General features: G+C 36.0%; 3 protein-coding genes across 6 annotated transcripts; 1 reads left to right on the plus strand and 2 right to left on the minus strand.

Moving 5' to 3' along the window:
• Window positions 1-224: 224 nt before the first annotated feature.
• On the minus strand, window positions 225-5,584 carry LOC148302392 (uncharacterized). The gene is made up of 3 exons (XM_088271681.1): window positions 5,579-5,584; window positions 3,695-3,978; window positions 225-1,364 (listed from the first exon to the last, which is right to left on the minus strand). The coding sequence occupies exons 1-3, from the start codon at window positions 5,582-5,584 to the stop codon at window positions 914-916; spliced, it is 741 nt and encodes a 246-aa protein (XP_088127807.1). The 3' UTR covers window positions 225-913.
• On the plus strand, window positions 3,818-16,670 carry LOC148302393 (uncharacterized). Of its 4 annotated transcripts, XM_088271685.1 has the most exons (6): window positions 3,818-3,954; window positions 12,803-12,915; window positions 13,007-13,567; window positions 14,336-14,371; window positions 15,078-15,243; window positions 15,330-16,670. In XM_088271685.1, the coding sequence occupies exons 3-6, from the start codon at window positions 13,049-13,051 to the stop codon at window positions 15,446-15,448; spliced, it is 840 nt and encodes a 279-aa protein (XP_088127811.1). In that variant the 5' UTR covers window positions 3,818-3,954; window positions 12,803-12,915; window positions 13,007-13,048; the 3' UTR covers window positions 15,449-16,670. The 4 variants fall into 4 exon arrangements, with proteins under 4 accessions (XP_088127811.1, XP_088127808.1, XP_088127810.1 ...); XM_088271682.1 differs by having other exon boundaries at window positions 12,803-13,567; XM_088271684.1 differs by having other exon boundaries at window positions 12,803-13,567; window positions 15,078-15,204.
• LOC148302394 (uncharacterized) lies at window positions 5,708-7,347 on the minus strand. Its single transcript, XM_088271686.1, has 3 exons — window positions 7,280-7,347; window positions 6,470-6,578; window positions 5,708-6,386 (listed from the first exon to the last, which is right to left on the minus strand). The coding sequence occupies exons 1-3, from the start codon at window positions 7,286-7,288 to the stop codon at window positions 6,022-6,024; spliced, it is 483 nt and encodes a 160-aa protein (XP_088127812.1). The 5' UTR covers window positions 7,289-7,347; the 3' UTR covers window positions 5,708-6,021.
• Window positions 16,671-16,707: the final 37 nt, after the last annotated feature.

Consider the following 16,707-nt stretch of genomic DNA (forward strand, 5'->3'; position numbering starts at 1 on the left):
TTCGGACCCCACATATTATAAGAACAAGGTTTCTAAATTGTTTCATATATATAAAACTTCCAAGAATTGGAGTAGTGTGGTTGTCAATAATGGGTAGAATTGGTGAATGTTACACGTGTGTATCACTAAAACCAGCCCATGACAGTCATCAGCCCCGTAAATGCCCAGACTTTCATATTCCTCTTCATCTTTGATGAGATGTCAAAAATAATATGAAACTAACTCCTATAATTGGAGATAATCCAGATTTGTGAACAAGTATTTGGACACATTCAAAATGTTGTGAAAATGTGATGTTGTGAAAAAACTATGTTTAAGAATTGTTTAAAATTATGTTTAAGAAATAATAATTTTTCACAGTTCGCTAATCATTTAATAGATAACAACCACACACAAGAACGATAACGTAGAAATCCTAAAAAATATGATTACGAAAATTCACAAACTGCTAAACAATATGGCAATGACGCAATGACTAAAAGCCATGTTCCCGCTGATGAAAAATAAGAATTAATAAATAAATTAAAGAAACAGCTCCTATTTTCATCCTTCAACGTCCCAATGACAAATTTTAAAATCAAGTTTAAGTTTTACTAAGTAAATACCACTATGTGTGAAGAAATAGTGGTATTTACTAAGTAAAACCACAAAGTGACTGCCGTCGCTACAAATAATACTCGTTAAAATTCTCTTCACAAATAAACCTTATCCTTTGATTGTGTATCTTCACTTCCTCGTATATTACAAACACTACTACCAGTATAGTAGTAGGCGTATTTTAAAATGAGACAAAGAATTGTAAATAAATATTATATTAAAAAAATATTAACAAACTATTCAATAATTGCATTACACGTTCATCTTCTCCTTTATACAATAAGAAATTATGCTTATTCACACATAACTCATTTAATCACTTAATGTTTGATTTTTGTATTAAAACACCGTGATCGAGTTTAACCAAAAAATCCGTGATGGCCGTGCCCCCTGTGGCCCCCGAATCCGCCGAATCCTCCGTGACCGCCTCCGAACCCTCCGTAGCCGCCTCCGAACCCATGATGGCCACCTCCGAACCCGTGATGTCCGCCTCCGAATCCATGGCCACCTCCGAACCCTCCGTGACCGCCTCCGAACCCGTGATGGCCGCCCCCGAACCCGCCATGGCCTCCTCCGAACCCGCCATGGCCTCCTCCGAACCCGCCATAACCGCCCCCGAACCCGCCATGTCCACCCCCGAACCCGCCGTAGTGGCCCCCGTAGTGGGCAGTCTCGGAGCCCTCCAGGTCGCCTGCGGGGGCGGGGGCGGGAGCGGGCAGCGCGGCCGCGCACAACGCCAAGGCGGCAAGGGTGATCGTGACGAACATCTGAAATGCAAATATTCAATAATAAAAACATAAAAACTCCGAAGGGGACCCCTTTCACCTATCTTATATCATCACGACAGTTCTACCCACCATTTTCATTATGACTTAAATAACAAAGTTATTTTCTGTTAAGTGATCAAACTACACCACTCTCTGTTCGAGATATGTTGGAGTGGAGAATTGCGCGAACCTTTTATAGTCGAAATGATTCCAAGGAGAAAAGCGCGCATTCTATATATTAATTTCTCTAGAAATGCCGTCATTGCCGTCCGTTCATATTGCGAAATAATAATATCAACCTTATTACCTACTCATACTATACACGGAATATGGAATGAACGGTTAATACGCCCGTTTAAATAAAATATGTATTGAAGAAAAAACTCTACTGGAATAACCACGTTGCTCGATATTGTTCTCAACTTTTTTATACAATTAAACTCTATGTATCTCAGTATATTCAATAGAGTTGTTTAGTAATAAGCTTTTAAAGTTGAAAATTAAAATCTCTATTATATTTTAAACTTGAAGATATTATATTTTTACAAGGCTATTTCTTTATTTTCACAAAATATTCAAACGATTTCCAACGATCCGATCGTTTAGATTATTTGATGGGTATACCGCCTTATTATTATTATTAATTATAAATTAATATTTATTTCTCCTTCACTATTTAAAGAACGAAATCAATATTTTTAAGCGACAATTTCGGTAGTAAGTATATCGCAAAACAATTCAAATGCATGACGTGAACACAGAGGCAGCAAAGCTCCACTATTGAATTTTTTAATTTACTGGCAAAGCACCCAATTTTGGGTGATACCTGACCCACTATTGAATTATTCAATAATACTTTTTAACTGTTTTTTTTCTTAAATTGACATTAAGTAAATAAAAAACTAAATTTCATAGATGATCTTCAAAACACGAGTGAGAAGAAATAAATATTTCAACGCATAGTTATATGGGAAAACCGCATTATTTTAGATAATATTATATAACAGTGAAACCTCGATATAACGGACAAAAAATCAGGTCAAAGAAATGTCCTTTTAATATTTTACATGCTTAAATTCATATCTCGCTGCATGTTAACAATTTTTAGCGACCATTATAATCATATCATACGTCTAGCACTAGAATTTGAGACATAATGCCGTCCGCGTCCTGCTCGTAGACGGAGCAACAACAACACTGAGTTATCAGTGATAAGATCACATCTCGACGATCTAATAACATTTATTGACTCTTCGTCAGATAACGAAGCTCAACTATACGCATTTTCGTAATCTTAGAAAGTTGATTTTTTTTTAAACATCAAATTTAAAAGTGCAAACAAATCTTGATTCCTTTTTCAAAGCAGGATCACCGCTTTGAAAAAGGAATTAATAAGGAAGACAATAAATATACATTTGTTTGTGTTTTGTATACAACATTTAAAGTGTGTCCAAATACTTGTTCACAAATCTGGATTATCTCCAATTATAGGAGATAATAATTGGAGATAATCCAGATTTGTGAACAAGTATTTGGACACACTCAAAATGTTGTAAATAAATTAACTGGTCAAATTATAAGCTTAACTAATAAAAACGAAAACAATATTTTCTGGCGTTACTCGTGTATGTGATTATAATCCAGGATTCGGACCTCACATATAAGAACAAGGTTTCTAAATTGTTTCATATATATAAAACTTCCAAGAATTGGAGTAGTGTGGTCGTCAATAATGGGTAGAATTGGTGAATGTTACACGTGTGTAAAGTGATTACTTAAACCAGCCTATGACGGTCGTCAGCCCCGTAAATGCCCAGACTTCCATATTCTCCTTCATTTTTGATGAGATATAAAAAAAATAATGTGTTTTGTATTGTTTATTTATATCTAAATACATACAGTCTTCGTATTTTAAAGTTTATTTATTTATTTTAAACCTATTTTTATATAACGGACGTTCGGCTTCAATGGACATTCCCTCCCTCAAATTAATCGAGGTTTCACTGTGTTACACGAGTATACTTTTTATGTGGTTATCAATGCAAGAGTTCTCTAAAAAGCCAAATCGAATAGGAAACTAATGTCGCATATTAAAACCTAATGTCAACGGTGGTTCCAGAAATTTCAAACCCAAACTATAGTCTGAAAAATGAGACTCATCCTGCGAGGGCCGTTTAGCTCGATGAGGATATCCTGCGGAATCTGGGAAACAGAATCCCACCGTAACTGTCGAAGGACTGGCAGATAAGTTTGGATTTGGTCGTTCAACTATTCATCGACACCTTCGTGTCATCGGAAAGGTCAGAGAATTGGGTCAGTGGGTTCCTCACAAGCATCCGGTGTCGTGTCGCGCACAGAGAGTGGATGTATGCTCGTATATGATATTAATATGGAAATGTCCTTTGATAGGAACTGTCCTCCGTCGCGCGTCGCGGTGAAGCAGCCGCGCCCACGCGCTCCCGCCGCGCGACCTTCCGCGCTCCGCCGCCGCCGGCTGGCGACTGGCGACTGGCGGGAACTGGGAATCCCCGTACACAAACAAAGACCGTCCGTGACACGAGCTTCGGAGATTAATCACATTGTTAACAAGGTTAATATCAAATTTAATGTGCAACTATTTACACCCTAATTGCTAATAAGTCAATTAACACTCTGTATAAAATGCATTATAATAATTTTACTATGTCGTCTTGTAACATCACTTACTAACAGTATGCACCTACTTATTTATGTATTCTGCTGCAGATAGGCTATTTATGTTCGAATTAATTCGGAGATAGGAATAATTTTATAGAGGATCGGTTGTTCAGAAAAAAAATAGGTAAAGAAATACAATTAAAAAACGAGATTAATTCTAAATTCGTGGTTGTCAAATGTCATTATGTAGTGTTGCTCAGTTCAAATGTATGTATCTACATATATTGGAAGCGACACATTTTGTACGTTCTACAGAGGCTTAAAGTGTTTTTAGTACCTACCGATAGGACGAAAGAAAGGCCCAAGTGAAATGACGAATTCAACGCGGTGTTTAACGCTGTCAATCCGTAATCCACTGGACGTTTGTAATGTATGTATGTATATATGAAGTATGGAGCCATTTTACCACATATTTACTTTAGTCGTAATAGTCGTCAATGAGCGTAAAGAGGATCATCGAAGAACGCGAATACTATTTTGTCAGCAGCAAAGGGGATTGTGGTTGAATTATTTTATTTTTAAGAGATTCCAAGAAATCAGCTTATTCTATACTACTTAAAAATAGGAGAAATGAAAACAAGATTCCATTACAGAATAATATGATAAAAATTGAGAAAAATAACAAACGTAAAACAAGCCTAAGTATTTTTGCCCACAATAATGCTGCTTCGGAATATTTCTATCTTCTTCTGTGCTCTCAATCCTGTGGATTAGTCCGCAGTAACAAATGACACCTCCTTCGCCACTCCGGTCTATTTTGCGAAACCCTCTTCAGCTCCTCGTACGTCAAACAACCCGTTTCCTCGTATAAGTCGCGATGATATTCGCGGCGCGCGGCGCGGGCGTCCTCTGGCGTCACTTCCCTCTATTATCAGGCGCAGGAAACCCTCTCGTCTCGTCTTTGAATTAACGCTTCATCCACTTCATCTTCATTACTGGACCTTATTTTATTCTTCCCGCTTTTGAAATAAATAAGCTGCCGAACTGAGTGTCTTGTATAAATTAAAGCTATACTAAGAAATAAGATCGTATTTAGCCATAATCATTACACGTATTTGATATTTGGCACACAACTTGCACTAAAACTTTTGATTTTATAATATACTCGTATATTTTATTTTTTGGGCTGTAATTCCAATACGGCAATACTTTTATGCTGAACTAAACCTACAGTTAAAGTGTGTTGTATAATATTTTATTTTAATTTTCCTCCCATATTCAGTACTTGCAGTCCATGTAACATAAAGTTTTTCGTGTGAATTTTTTTTCAATTGTACTATTATTGTATGTATTTATATTTGTTATTAAAATATTATTTAATTCATATTTTTTACTCTCTAAGTCAGAGGCTCATCGTGAATATTCATATCTTAAGTGTCACGGAAACCAGAGTTTCAATGTTTGTGATAAAAAAAAGGTATTTTTTTATTTATTCTTATTTTCTTTAAACCCTTATCCGTACCCGATGATGCATGGGGCACTGCATCGTATCGATGGAGCGTTATTTTGATCGTTACTTGCATGATGACAAAGCGATCAGTCCCGGGTTTAATTATAATTTGTATCTATGAAAATGGGGTCTTATTTTTAAATTTACCTACCTTTATAGGTGGGTAGGTAGGTTATAGCTAAAATGATACAAAATGTTAGGTATATAAATATTTATTTTATTTGGGAATTAAACCGATCAGTTACGTTAAGTTACACATACACATACGAGTTTTACAAAACTAGTACTTGTTCTGGTTCAAATACAAAATTCCACATTTGCGAAGTACCCGGAAGAGGACGAGAGGGTGGAAAGGGGGAATGGGAAAAGAGGAAGCTCAAGCCAAAGTATGTATTTATTCAGATCATATACGAGCATTGACATTCTAAATATTAGAAAATAGCACCTTAAAAGAAGGCATAGTAGTTCATCATCAGATGAAGATTGCAGTCTTTAGAGAGTAAGAACAGATCAACCATGGAATCCGTGACCGTGACCGCGGAAACCTCCTATCAGTAGCACTCCGCCGATCCCGCCTCCGAAGGACCTCCTGTGGCCTCCTCCCCAGCCACCGTGTCCTCCGTGTCCTCCATATCCCCCAAAGCCTCCTCCGCCGAATCCCCCGAATCCCCCGAAGCCACCACCGCCGAATCCCCCTCCGCCGAACCCTCGATGGCCCCCGTAGCCCCCGTGACCCCCGTACCCACCGTGGCCCCCGTACCCGCCGCCTCCGAAGCCCCCGAAGCCGCCAAAGCCGCCGAAACCTCCGCCACCGAAACCTCCGCCACCGTAACCTCCGCCGTGTCCCCAATGCGTCTCTGCAGGCTCCAAATCATCTGGAATACAGGATTACGGGATTATTTTTCGGACGACAGCGTGTCGCGGAGGGCGGGTCTGGTCTGCCGAGAGGGGTGGGTACCTTGAGCGGAGACGGCGGCGGCCGGCTGCAGCTCCGGAGCCGGCTCCTGCGCGGGCGCGCCCAGGCAGCATCCCAGCACGGCGAGCGCGCACAGATAGGATATCTGCACCTGCAACGTCATCTCGTATTAACGTCCAATCACGATATACTTCCAATAATTCAGGTCACTCTTAAGGACTTACTGTATGTGACACTGCTCCGGGCGTGGGAATATACATACTCGGAACATTCTTACTTATGATCGTTATTTATCAACCCAGTGAGGAGAATGTCAAAGTAAATTAATTTGGCAAGTGGAATAATATCAATGTGTATTTTATTTTATTTATTTTATTATCCTTATTTATGTCATCAACATAAAATCACACAAGATAAGATAAAAATAAAACTTCACGTCTCCCACATAACTGCTAGGTATAACTAAAACGCATTGTACGAGTATTTCATATACTTAGGAACATTTTTTTATTATTTCAAACCATTAACAAAACATTAATTACCCGGCTATACTTTTAAAACATTACAGACATAAGTCATATATACAATATTCCCGATGAGTGATTCCCATTTCTCATTTTGCTACATTACTTCTTGGTGTAACTGAATATCCCTAATACCGAGTACCTAGTAGTAGGCACCTAGGATGGAGCATAGATACCCTGGTCATTCACTCGATCAATTTACTCACTCCTATCCTTCCTTCGTTAATTAATGTGCATTTTATATGAATTAGCCTTATACAAAGTGATAAAATCGGTCGCAATTTTTAAAACTAGGTGTAATCTGCCGATAGTAAAAAGTAGAGCCTACCTTCATCATAACACCATCAGGGCCACTTGAGATGTTAATAACACGCCTATGGCAACTATAAGACTGATATATCTCCATTGTTCATCCTGGTTTTATAGCTGATGGTATAGCGTGATTTCTCGCAAATTTGGTAATTGTATCTAAATGTTTTACGTCATAGCATATACATACATATGCACACATCCACACTCGAACCCGCACACCTTTTCATGGTCGGTAACCAGTTCAATCACAGCACTCTTGGAGTTGGATACATAGTCTCGGAAACCCGGAACACAATTCGATACCTATGTTATTTACGAGTTTTCACAGACTGCGACTACGCAGGGAGCGAACAACGTATGCGCACAATGTAAAGAAGAAAGAAATCTCCATTACTCATTTTTATAAACAATTATAGCTCATAGTACCATAAACATTAAAGTGGACTCTTTAGAGGTGATAGTTTAAAAATAACAAATAAACATTTATAAAATAAATAAATAAATTATATTTATGATCAATGTCAAAACGATAAGTTTAAGGAAAAAAATACAGATACGTAATATATTATTAAATTGAGGTTCACCTCAAAATTGAACAGCAAAACGCAAGAACATGTTAGTACGATTACTAAGCAGTTGTTCTTAAAATTTTATGTATATTTAACGAAATGACGTTTATTTTCATGGTAGAATACATTATCATGATTATTACCCATGGGTATTTGCTACCAAATCAAAAGTGTTTTATCTATATATGGTTTGAAAATATTCAAAAACTAATCATTAGTTATTTAAATGGTTGTACAATAATTTAAAAAAAGTACCTACACTTATAACTATCTATCGATACATGCGTTGTTTTAATTAGTCAAATATTATTCCTTGTAATATAAGCGCAGGAAATTTTGTGACAAACAATAATTCTTATGTATTGTAAACAAGTCTATTCTCAATCGCGAGTTTTTATAAGTAATTAAAAGGAATTCCGGCTAATTGTCTATATTTTTCCCAAACTTCGATATGAATATTTAGAAAACTTTCGTAATAAAATCCGGACAGACGAGTGCAGCGCGAGGCGTCACGATACAAGCGTCGCGTCGCGTCGTGTCGTGCAGCCGCCATGGGAGGCTACCTCCGATCTCCGAGGGGTCCAGCATACCCGTGTCCCGTGGTATCGTGTCCGGGTCTACTTCTTATCTATTTAGGAAATGTTTTAAAATTATTGTTCCTTTACGCTTCGATGCATTGGTGGGTAAATACATGTTTAGTGAATTTAAATTAAAACATCAGAAGTCAACTTTGGGCAGAAGGCCAGGGGTGGGGAACCTTTTCATTTATAAAGGCTACATTCATTTATCTGATTTATATAACGCAAAACTTTTGTTAAAAAATCAATACGATCCATCGTCTACTTTTCGATGTTTGTAATTCGATGATTTTCAATTTGTAATAATTTAATTTGTAATCTAATAAGATATATTTTGTTATATTACTGTCATTATCATAAAAAGAAAAAAATATATTCGTTGATAAGATTTAAAAGAATAACCCGAGAAGAGTTCCGAGTGTCTCTATGAAAGAGTGGGTTGTCGGTTCGAAAGCTTTCGATGATGATTATTATGTATGTTTCGGTATATTTCGTAAATAAATAAATAAAATAAAAATATTAAATTGTGAAACTTCTGTAAATACCTATTTTAAATTGATGCCACATTATTTCCAATGACAAAATAATTTAAATGTAGCAGTATGCACGTGATAAGTGTGCATAACACCTCTAATGCGCTCCTATAACGCGCATAAAGTGTGTTTGCTTTTGTGGAATTCGGAATTTATGCTGTCAATATTAGAATACGAAACGTATCTCTCGATTGCCATGATAATGATTACTCAGCTTCTCGAAAACACCACCATCATTTCTGATTTTAATCGTTAATAAATAATAAATAAAAATTGACTCGCCCTAATCAAGAGCTCGCACCCACATTGACAAATTCGATTTAAAAAAAGTATATTTTTCAGCTTACGCTTTTTTCAATTCCGCATTATTTATAGCGCGAGTGGAAAATGCATTAGTCGTAGAATTATAAATAAATTTAATACTATAAATAAAATGACAAAAAATAATAGTTATTATTTTACAGATTAATTGATGCATTTATAAATATCCGGTTTTCTACATTATAATATATAGCCATTGATAAGAATAAAAAATATTTGCTATAGGGCGGGTTTTTTAATACATATTTGCAATTATTATACTTAATGGGTTACGATGCATGTTAGAAATTCGAAAGAGTCATTTACTTTCAAGAAATGAAAGAGTTTAAAAAAATAAAAAATAAAATCATTCTCTAAAATTGGCAGTATGTGAGATACGTGGTTTTCTTTAGAGCAGCCGAATAGGTACATAATATATATCTACGTGTGTAAAAAGGTAGGTACCATCGCCATCGCTTCACCACGTTCGACGGACGTATGCAGGTAAATAAATATACAAACGTATATACGTACATAATATGCCTACGATTTACAGATTTTTTTGGTCTATAAAACATTTATCTACTTGTAGTTTACATACCAACTGATTATTTTTAATGATTCCTATTCACATAATTTATGACGCTTACTTATTATACGCATTGAAATAATATAAGTAGATAAACATGTGTATGTGGAATTCAGAATTGATTTGCTGTAAAGGTTAATTCAACACTTTGTGGGGAAACCCACATTTTTTGTCAATAATTATAATCAATTATTGATTTATTAAAGGCACAATACTGTAGTAAGGTAGAGGTATGTAAGTCCTCGCCTAGTGGGGAATATTAGTCATCGTAGTTAGGAAATTATTTAAAACTAACTAACCATCACGCCGCTTCCCCGCAGAGGTAGGCAGAGAGAATAGAACGCCACACCACTCAGTCTTTGCAAACATTCTTCGCCTCTTCCGCGTTCATGCATCTTCTCATACATACCCGCCTATTATTTCGACTCCTAACCTGACCGCTTTCAAGTATTTGGCATACCTGATCGTGCCTAGTTTTTCTCGGTCTTCCTCTGCTCCTTTTTCCAAGTACATTCGCCTCATATTTTTTTTACCGTTCTTTCCTCAATCGTTCGTTCCACACGTCCAACACACCTTTCTTATTAATTATTTTTAATTCAAAGCAAATCAAATTTATAATAGTTACCGACATAACTTTATGTAACCTTTTAGAATTATGAATAGTGAGAATATTAACAGAGGTAAATTTTCATATCTACCGTGGAGGACACGTGACGTGGTGAGATAGCTAGGGATACATTGGATGCTGCAAGTTAAGATGGATTAAGTTGCTCCAACAATCTAGTGATCGACCAGAAAATAAAAATAAAACTTTTAAAAAAGAAAATTGACTCCGAAGCTACTTGAGGTGTGACTAGAGGTGTGTGAGTTATAAATCTGGTACAGATTAATACAGAATCCAGTTTTGTTAATTGATTACAATATTGCGTACGTCGTGAAAATAACAATGAGAAAACTGCAATAAAAATTTACCTATGTACCTATTTTACACGATAAATTTGCAAACGGTTGATATTATATTGACATAAGTAGGTGTTTTTTTTTAAATTATTATTTCTCTGTATAGATGTTACTAAAATGGTAACTGTCACATTTTAATCGATCGGGTATTCGTCACTTTCTGTTTTCTAGGTTATATTTCTTTGCTGCTTAATAAGTTTTTTTTAGATAAATCTGTAAATATGTTAGTGGCTAGAAATATGCAATACGCAATACGAAATCCGTGCATCGATGATCAATCCTAAAACAAAATAAAGTAACGACTTCTTTTTAAATAAGTCGTAATTAAACTCAGTTTTTTTAATTCGATAGCCCGTGTCTATTTCTCTGTCGTGATAATTCTCGAGTGATTATTAACTCTCAGTCTCTTAGTCATGATAAGATAATATATGTAAATAACGTATGAATACTAATATATTTGTGCATTTAAAAGTCACGTTGAAGGTTCTCTCGAGAAGTAAATGCCGTGTTTACAAAAACAAAATAACACCAAATACCAACAAAACCGGTTAACAAAAAATAATGTTGCGATTGTATCCACTGACGTGACGCGATAGAGTAGAGCCGCGTGGAGCGTAGGTACGTTACGCTACCCGCTACCCGCTACTTACCTAACGAGAAATGAATTCGGTGATGAAAGACACCATCCGGCTACTCGCGGCGACAGCAGCGGCAGGTCGCCCTTGCGCTAAACCTTGCACTACTAGCCTCTAAACGTCGCAACACCCATCGCCATCGCCATCGCCCATCGGGCCAAGGAGCAATTTAGTTTATTTTTATATTTATCGAATTCGACACAAATAACTATTTGTATCTCATACTACAACAAAATATTTATTATAACTAATTTACTACGTATAATACAGGGAGTCCTTGACTTTCCAATATTAGACTCTCACAATTCGCTATTTCGAAATGTTACGTATTTGTACATTAATATAGTGATTCAATAATTGAGTATTGTAGACATATTGCTTAGATAGTTACATGGTATTCATCTACTGGCGATTTATGGCGATCTATGGCGATTTTAAGGATTACACCTAATGCCTCGCGTTGATAGTTGTGATGTGCCAGTAATGTCGTGATTATAAGTCCAGTATTGTCAAAATTTGTCATAAAATTAAAATGGGTAATTTCGGTATCAAATGGAAAGTTTTGTAAAATTATATTATATCCTCTTATCTCTCACACCCCTACCCTGCAATGTATCTTGATTTTACACACTTTTATTGATCAATGTGTGTACGTGTGGATATATAACTAACCATCACGCTGCTTCTCGCAGGGGTAGGCAGAGATAATAGAACGCCACACTACTCTGTTTTTGCAAACAATTTCTTGTAAAAATATTTCTAAAGATAGTCTAAAATATGTTAAAGCCATAATTTTTATTTATTTATATTTGACTTATACTTTGTATATAATATACATACAGTTACTAATTAATCTTATGTGAAACGTCTTTTGATGCATTCAACATCATTATCAAATATTTTTGAATTTGTGAAAACTTTAATCAGCATATTAATAATTTTTATTAACATATTAATTTGATGGTAGGTAATTGAAAAGTTAAATATATATTGCCACAAAGAACAGCCAAATCAATCAATGAAACTTCATGTTTTGAGAAATCATTTTATACCATACATGTGTAGCGGCATGCAAAACACAAGAGTAAAGTTGATAAGTTTAGCATACCTTTATACTTTTAAGAGAAAAAAAAAGTTTTAAATTAACAGGTTTTAGTAGTGAAGCTACTTACTTAGTATTGAGGTGTCATTTAGTTGTATTCATTTAATTTTCTTGTGAGGCATTGATTTATTATATGAAAAGAAGATCTCAAATGTAAATTGTAGTAGTTTCCACCAAAATGCTTAATACGCCACTGGATAAATGTAGTCGATGCATACTTCATTGTCATTTTTGCAACCTGTCTATTATAAAGAGCATTTTTTTCATTTATAGTGACAAGAAAATTACTGCAATTATTCGTTGTGACGGATGGTATGATATGTTCAAATTGCCTACAAATAATGCTTAATGAAATAATTCACGGAAGAGTATAAATACAAATTCGAGTAAGCATTTTAAGAATCCTCAGTTTAACTGGTGCCTTTAAAAATGTTTTATGGAATTATCATTTCAATAACCTTATTATTTACCGGACAGTTTTATTATTCTTCCGGAGATTCAAATGGAAATATTCACGTGATGAAAAACGAAATAGAGAAAGCCATGGAGGATTGCGGGGGAATAAGAAATTCCGGAGAGGAAGCGAGGACCAAATTTGCGAAGGAAAGCGTTTCTTCTGTCAAGATGGGAGGGGATTACTCTGCCTTCCGAGTGAGGAGAGCCCCCGTAGCTCGATCCTCGCGAGCCGTGGACGACAGCGACAGCGAGGAGTGGGAGTACCCGCGCAGTGGCCGCTCCTGGGACGAGCCCAAGGATGACCCGGGCGTCCTGGACAGCGTGTACAGCCACAGCGGCAGGAACAGCTCTCAGCGGGGCCAGAACTCGACGCGCGTGTCCAGAGACAAGTCGGAGAGCCGCGGGTGGCGGTCCGGTCTGCCTCTCGCGGGCTTCCGCCAGTTGCTGCGGGGCGAGGAGGCACGGAGCGTGAGGGACCTCAACAGGACCGGAGACTTGTACGATCCCTTCATGACTCGAGGAATAAGATCTGCCAACATGAGGACGTTTGACCGTCTCGCCAAAAGTGTTAACGAAAATGAGGTAGGTATATTTACAAACTAAATCTTGTTCCCAACATTTCCGACATTTTAATATCAGAAGGTAATTATTGATTCAGTTAATTAATAATACGTACAAAACAAATTGTCTTAATTTATTTCTTAGGTTTTGTTCCAAAAAAACTAAATATATCCTTTTAGGTTCTATTGCTGGGCAAATTTAAAGTAAAAAATCTGTTTGTGCTGATTTTGCAAAGTAATTTATTTGTAATATTATAAGCTATTAGCTTACTATAGAAAAAAAACAATAAAAACAAATCTACTCGAAAACACAAATTAATATTAATGAAGAATATATATGTACGTATGTAGTAATAATTGTCAGGTAACTTTGTAATACAATATCATATGTACTCATATCTTCATGTCCGGCGCCGAATCTAGTAGTCCCGAATATCCCAGATTGTAAATTAACACAAAAATATTTTTTTCCCTATCTTGCATGCCCGTTTGTGCCCGTTTGTCGGTGCTTATGAACATTTGGAAATCGGGTACTGTTTATGTTTATTTTTATATTATGACTCATCAAAGAATCCAACAAATCCATATACATATTTTGAATTGACTAACTGTTAAAAATTAGTTTTGTACATTTACTTTATAAATTTATGGAAATACATAATAAAAATCAAGTAAAAAAATAATTTTTCAACGAGTTAAGATGGGAACTTGATAAAATGTTTTTTCCGTTACATAATATGTATGTAGATATATGTATGAATGTTATACAGTAATGTTTTATTTATTGCAGTGCTTGGGCCAGTGTATATTCACCATTCTTCAAGTTGTAAGTTACATATTTGGAAATATTAACTAATATAAAACACATATTTAGTTTATGTAAACAAAATTGTTTATTTTTTATGATACTTGAATGTGGGAAAGTATGATATTAAAGACATTAATAAATATATGTAGATGTAGTTTATACACTTCCCTTTTCTTTATATATGTACATATACTGGACCATAGTGGAGCGCACAATCACAAATATCAAATATTTCTTTTAATAAATTGATAATGCACGGCTAGTGGGAGATTTTTGTGTTAATTGAAAGTAAGGTGTAATAGCTAACTCACCCTGGCAGTGGATAATTGAAAACAAAATTGCAATCCAAAACCATACATAATATGTAATAACTTTACTCATTCATTTGGTAGTTCAACATTTCACTACATTTTGCTCATATTTCAGGTATTACATTTTTGAAATGTGTATTTGGACCATCCTTGAGTGAAATTATGTACCATAAAGTTCTAATTTTCATACATGGTTACTCATTCTCTTGATTGACCTTTATTTATTTGACTCTCTCTGTACTCATGTCAAATTTCTACTCATGGTGGCGATTGATGTGTCATAAAGCACCAAAAATGTGGTTTAACCTTATGACAAATTTATTTTCTCACCTGCCAAAGTAGAAATAAAACAATACAAAATGAAAAAGTTTTAAATTATTGGAAAAGTAGACACTTAAAATGGTCGGTTGTAGGTGGACAATAGGGGCATTCCTAGTGAAGGCTTGTTCATCAAGTTGATCCGGGAGAGCGTCACTTCCCAACAGAGCAGAACGGCGCTGGAGGGCCAGCTTCAGGCCTGCTTTAAGGAACTGGCATCAGGTATACTGACCTTATTCCTGTCTCTGGTAGTTATCACCGGTTAGTTTGATTACTATACGTCATTGGTATTTACATTTTATTATTCTCAGATTTGTAATTACAATATGTTCATGTGTTATTTTTAGAATCTGAAGATAATGGATGTTCCTATTCGAACGCTTTGCACAGGTGTATGGGACTGGAATTAAGGAATAGAAAATCTATTTTAAATGATAAGGAGTTAGCTACCCCCGCACTTCTATAATCGATAAAATTAGTTAATTATGCATTTTAGATTAAGAAAGCAGTAACATATTAAAGTTGCACAGAAATGGCTCTAGCCTCGTAATCTTTACTATATCACTGGCTCAGAAGCCTATTTTTATTCACAATATGTTATTTATAATAAAATGCAATTTACAATGTGTTACTGAATCATCACTGAAGACCACGCAAAGTATCTAAGAGCCACGTGTTTAACACCTCTGATCTTAGACTCTTTATTGGCATCTGTCTTAATAAAATTACACATTAAGTCGAAAACTGTCATAGCATATAATATATATCCGTAACTTGTTCATGCTACATGACAATGGCAGAAATTTGAGAATTACAGAGATACACACAGTAAAAACATTTGTTTAGTATTTTATTACAAAAAATGTGGGCCATTCTGTTTTCCAAGTACATACAATATGACAATCAATAAGGACAAAACGATATGTATGGTAGTTGTCAAGAGAGGAGACTTGTACAAATGTTACGCTGCATGGAGTCAACATAAAACAGATTAAGGAATTTGTGTACTTAAGTAACAGAAAATGCAGATGGGCATTCCAAGGCAGAGATCGTGAGCAGAATACAGCAAGCGCGATTAAAATGCAAGATTTTCAAATCACCAAAAACAAACTTCAGTGGGCGGAATTTTTTTGTTAAGACTTATGTCTGGAGTGTGCTGCTGTGCGGGTGCGAAACGTGGGCCATAAGTTAGAGAGGACGAGAGGGTCTGACCGCCTCTGAAATGAGGTGCTATAGACACAGGCTGGGGACACACTGGACAGATTACATCCAGAATTGCGAAATGTCGAGTAGAGCCGGAGAAACAAGGCGCCTCTATAAAAGAATTGTTCAATAACGATCCAAGTGGATGGGTCATATCAGGTGCCCGGGTCTGCTCATCACCATCGCAGAAGGAATGGTCGGGGACGGCAACCACAGAGGCCGCCAAGAGATTGCTACATGGACCAGGTGATCGGAGACATGCGATGTGGCAGCTATAGTGAGATGAAGAAGTCGGCTGGTAATAAGAGGGGAGTGGAGAGATAGAGTAAAAGACATCACATCTGTTGCATTGTGGGATTGTGACAGGAAAGTATGACGTAAATTCACATTTGAATCTCGTGTGAATAATTTATTATTTAAAAGGTTTGGGAATTACATACTGTAATGAAAAAATCAATGTTTTTAATAAAAGTGTTTTGTAAAACTAATTTGTATTTTTTAAATATTTTTTATTTATAAAAA

Source organism: Brachycentrus maculatus, unplaced genomic scaffold, assembly GCF_059751285.1.
Source record: "Brachycentrus maculatus isolate JH-2025_06_01 unplaced genomic scaffold, ASM5975128v1 h1tg000457l, whole genome shotgun sequence".
In the NCBI taxonomy this organism is placed as follows: Eukaryota; Metazoa; Arthropoda; class Insecta; order Trichoptera; family Brachycentridae; genus Brachycentrus; species Brachycentrus maculatus.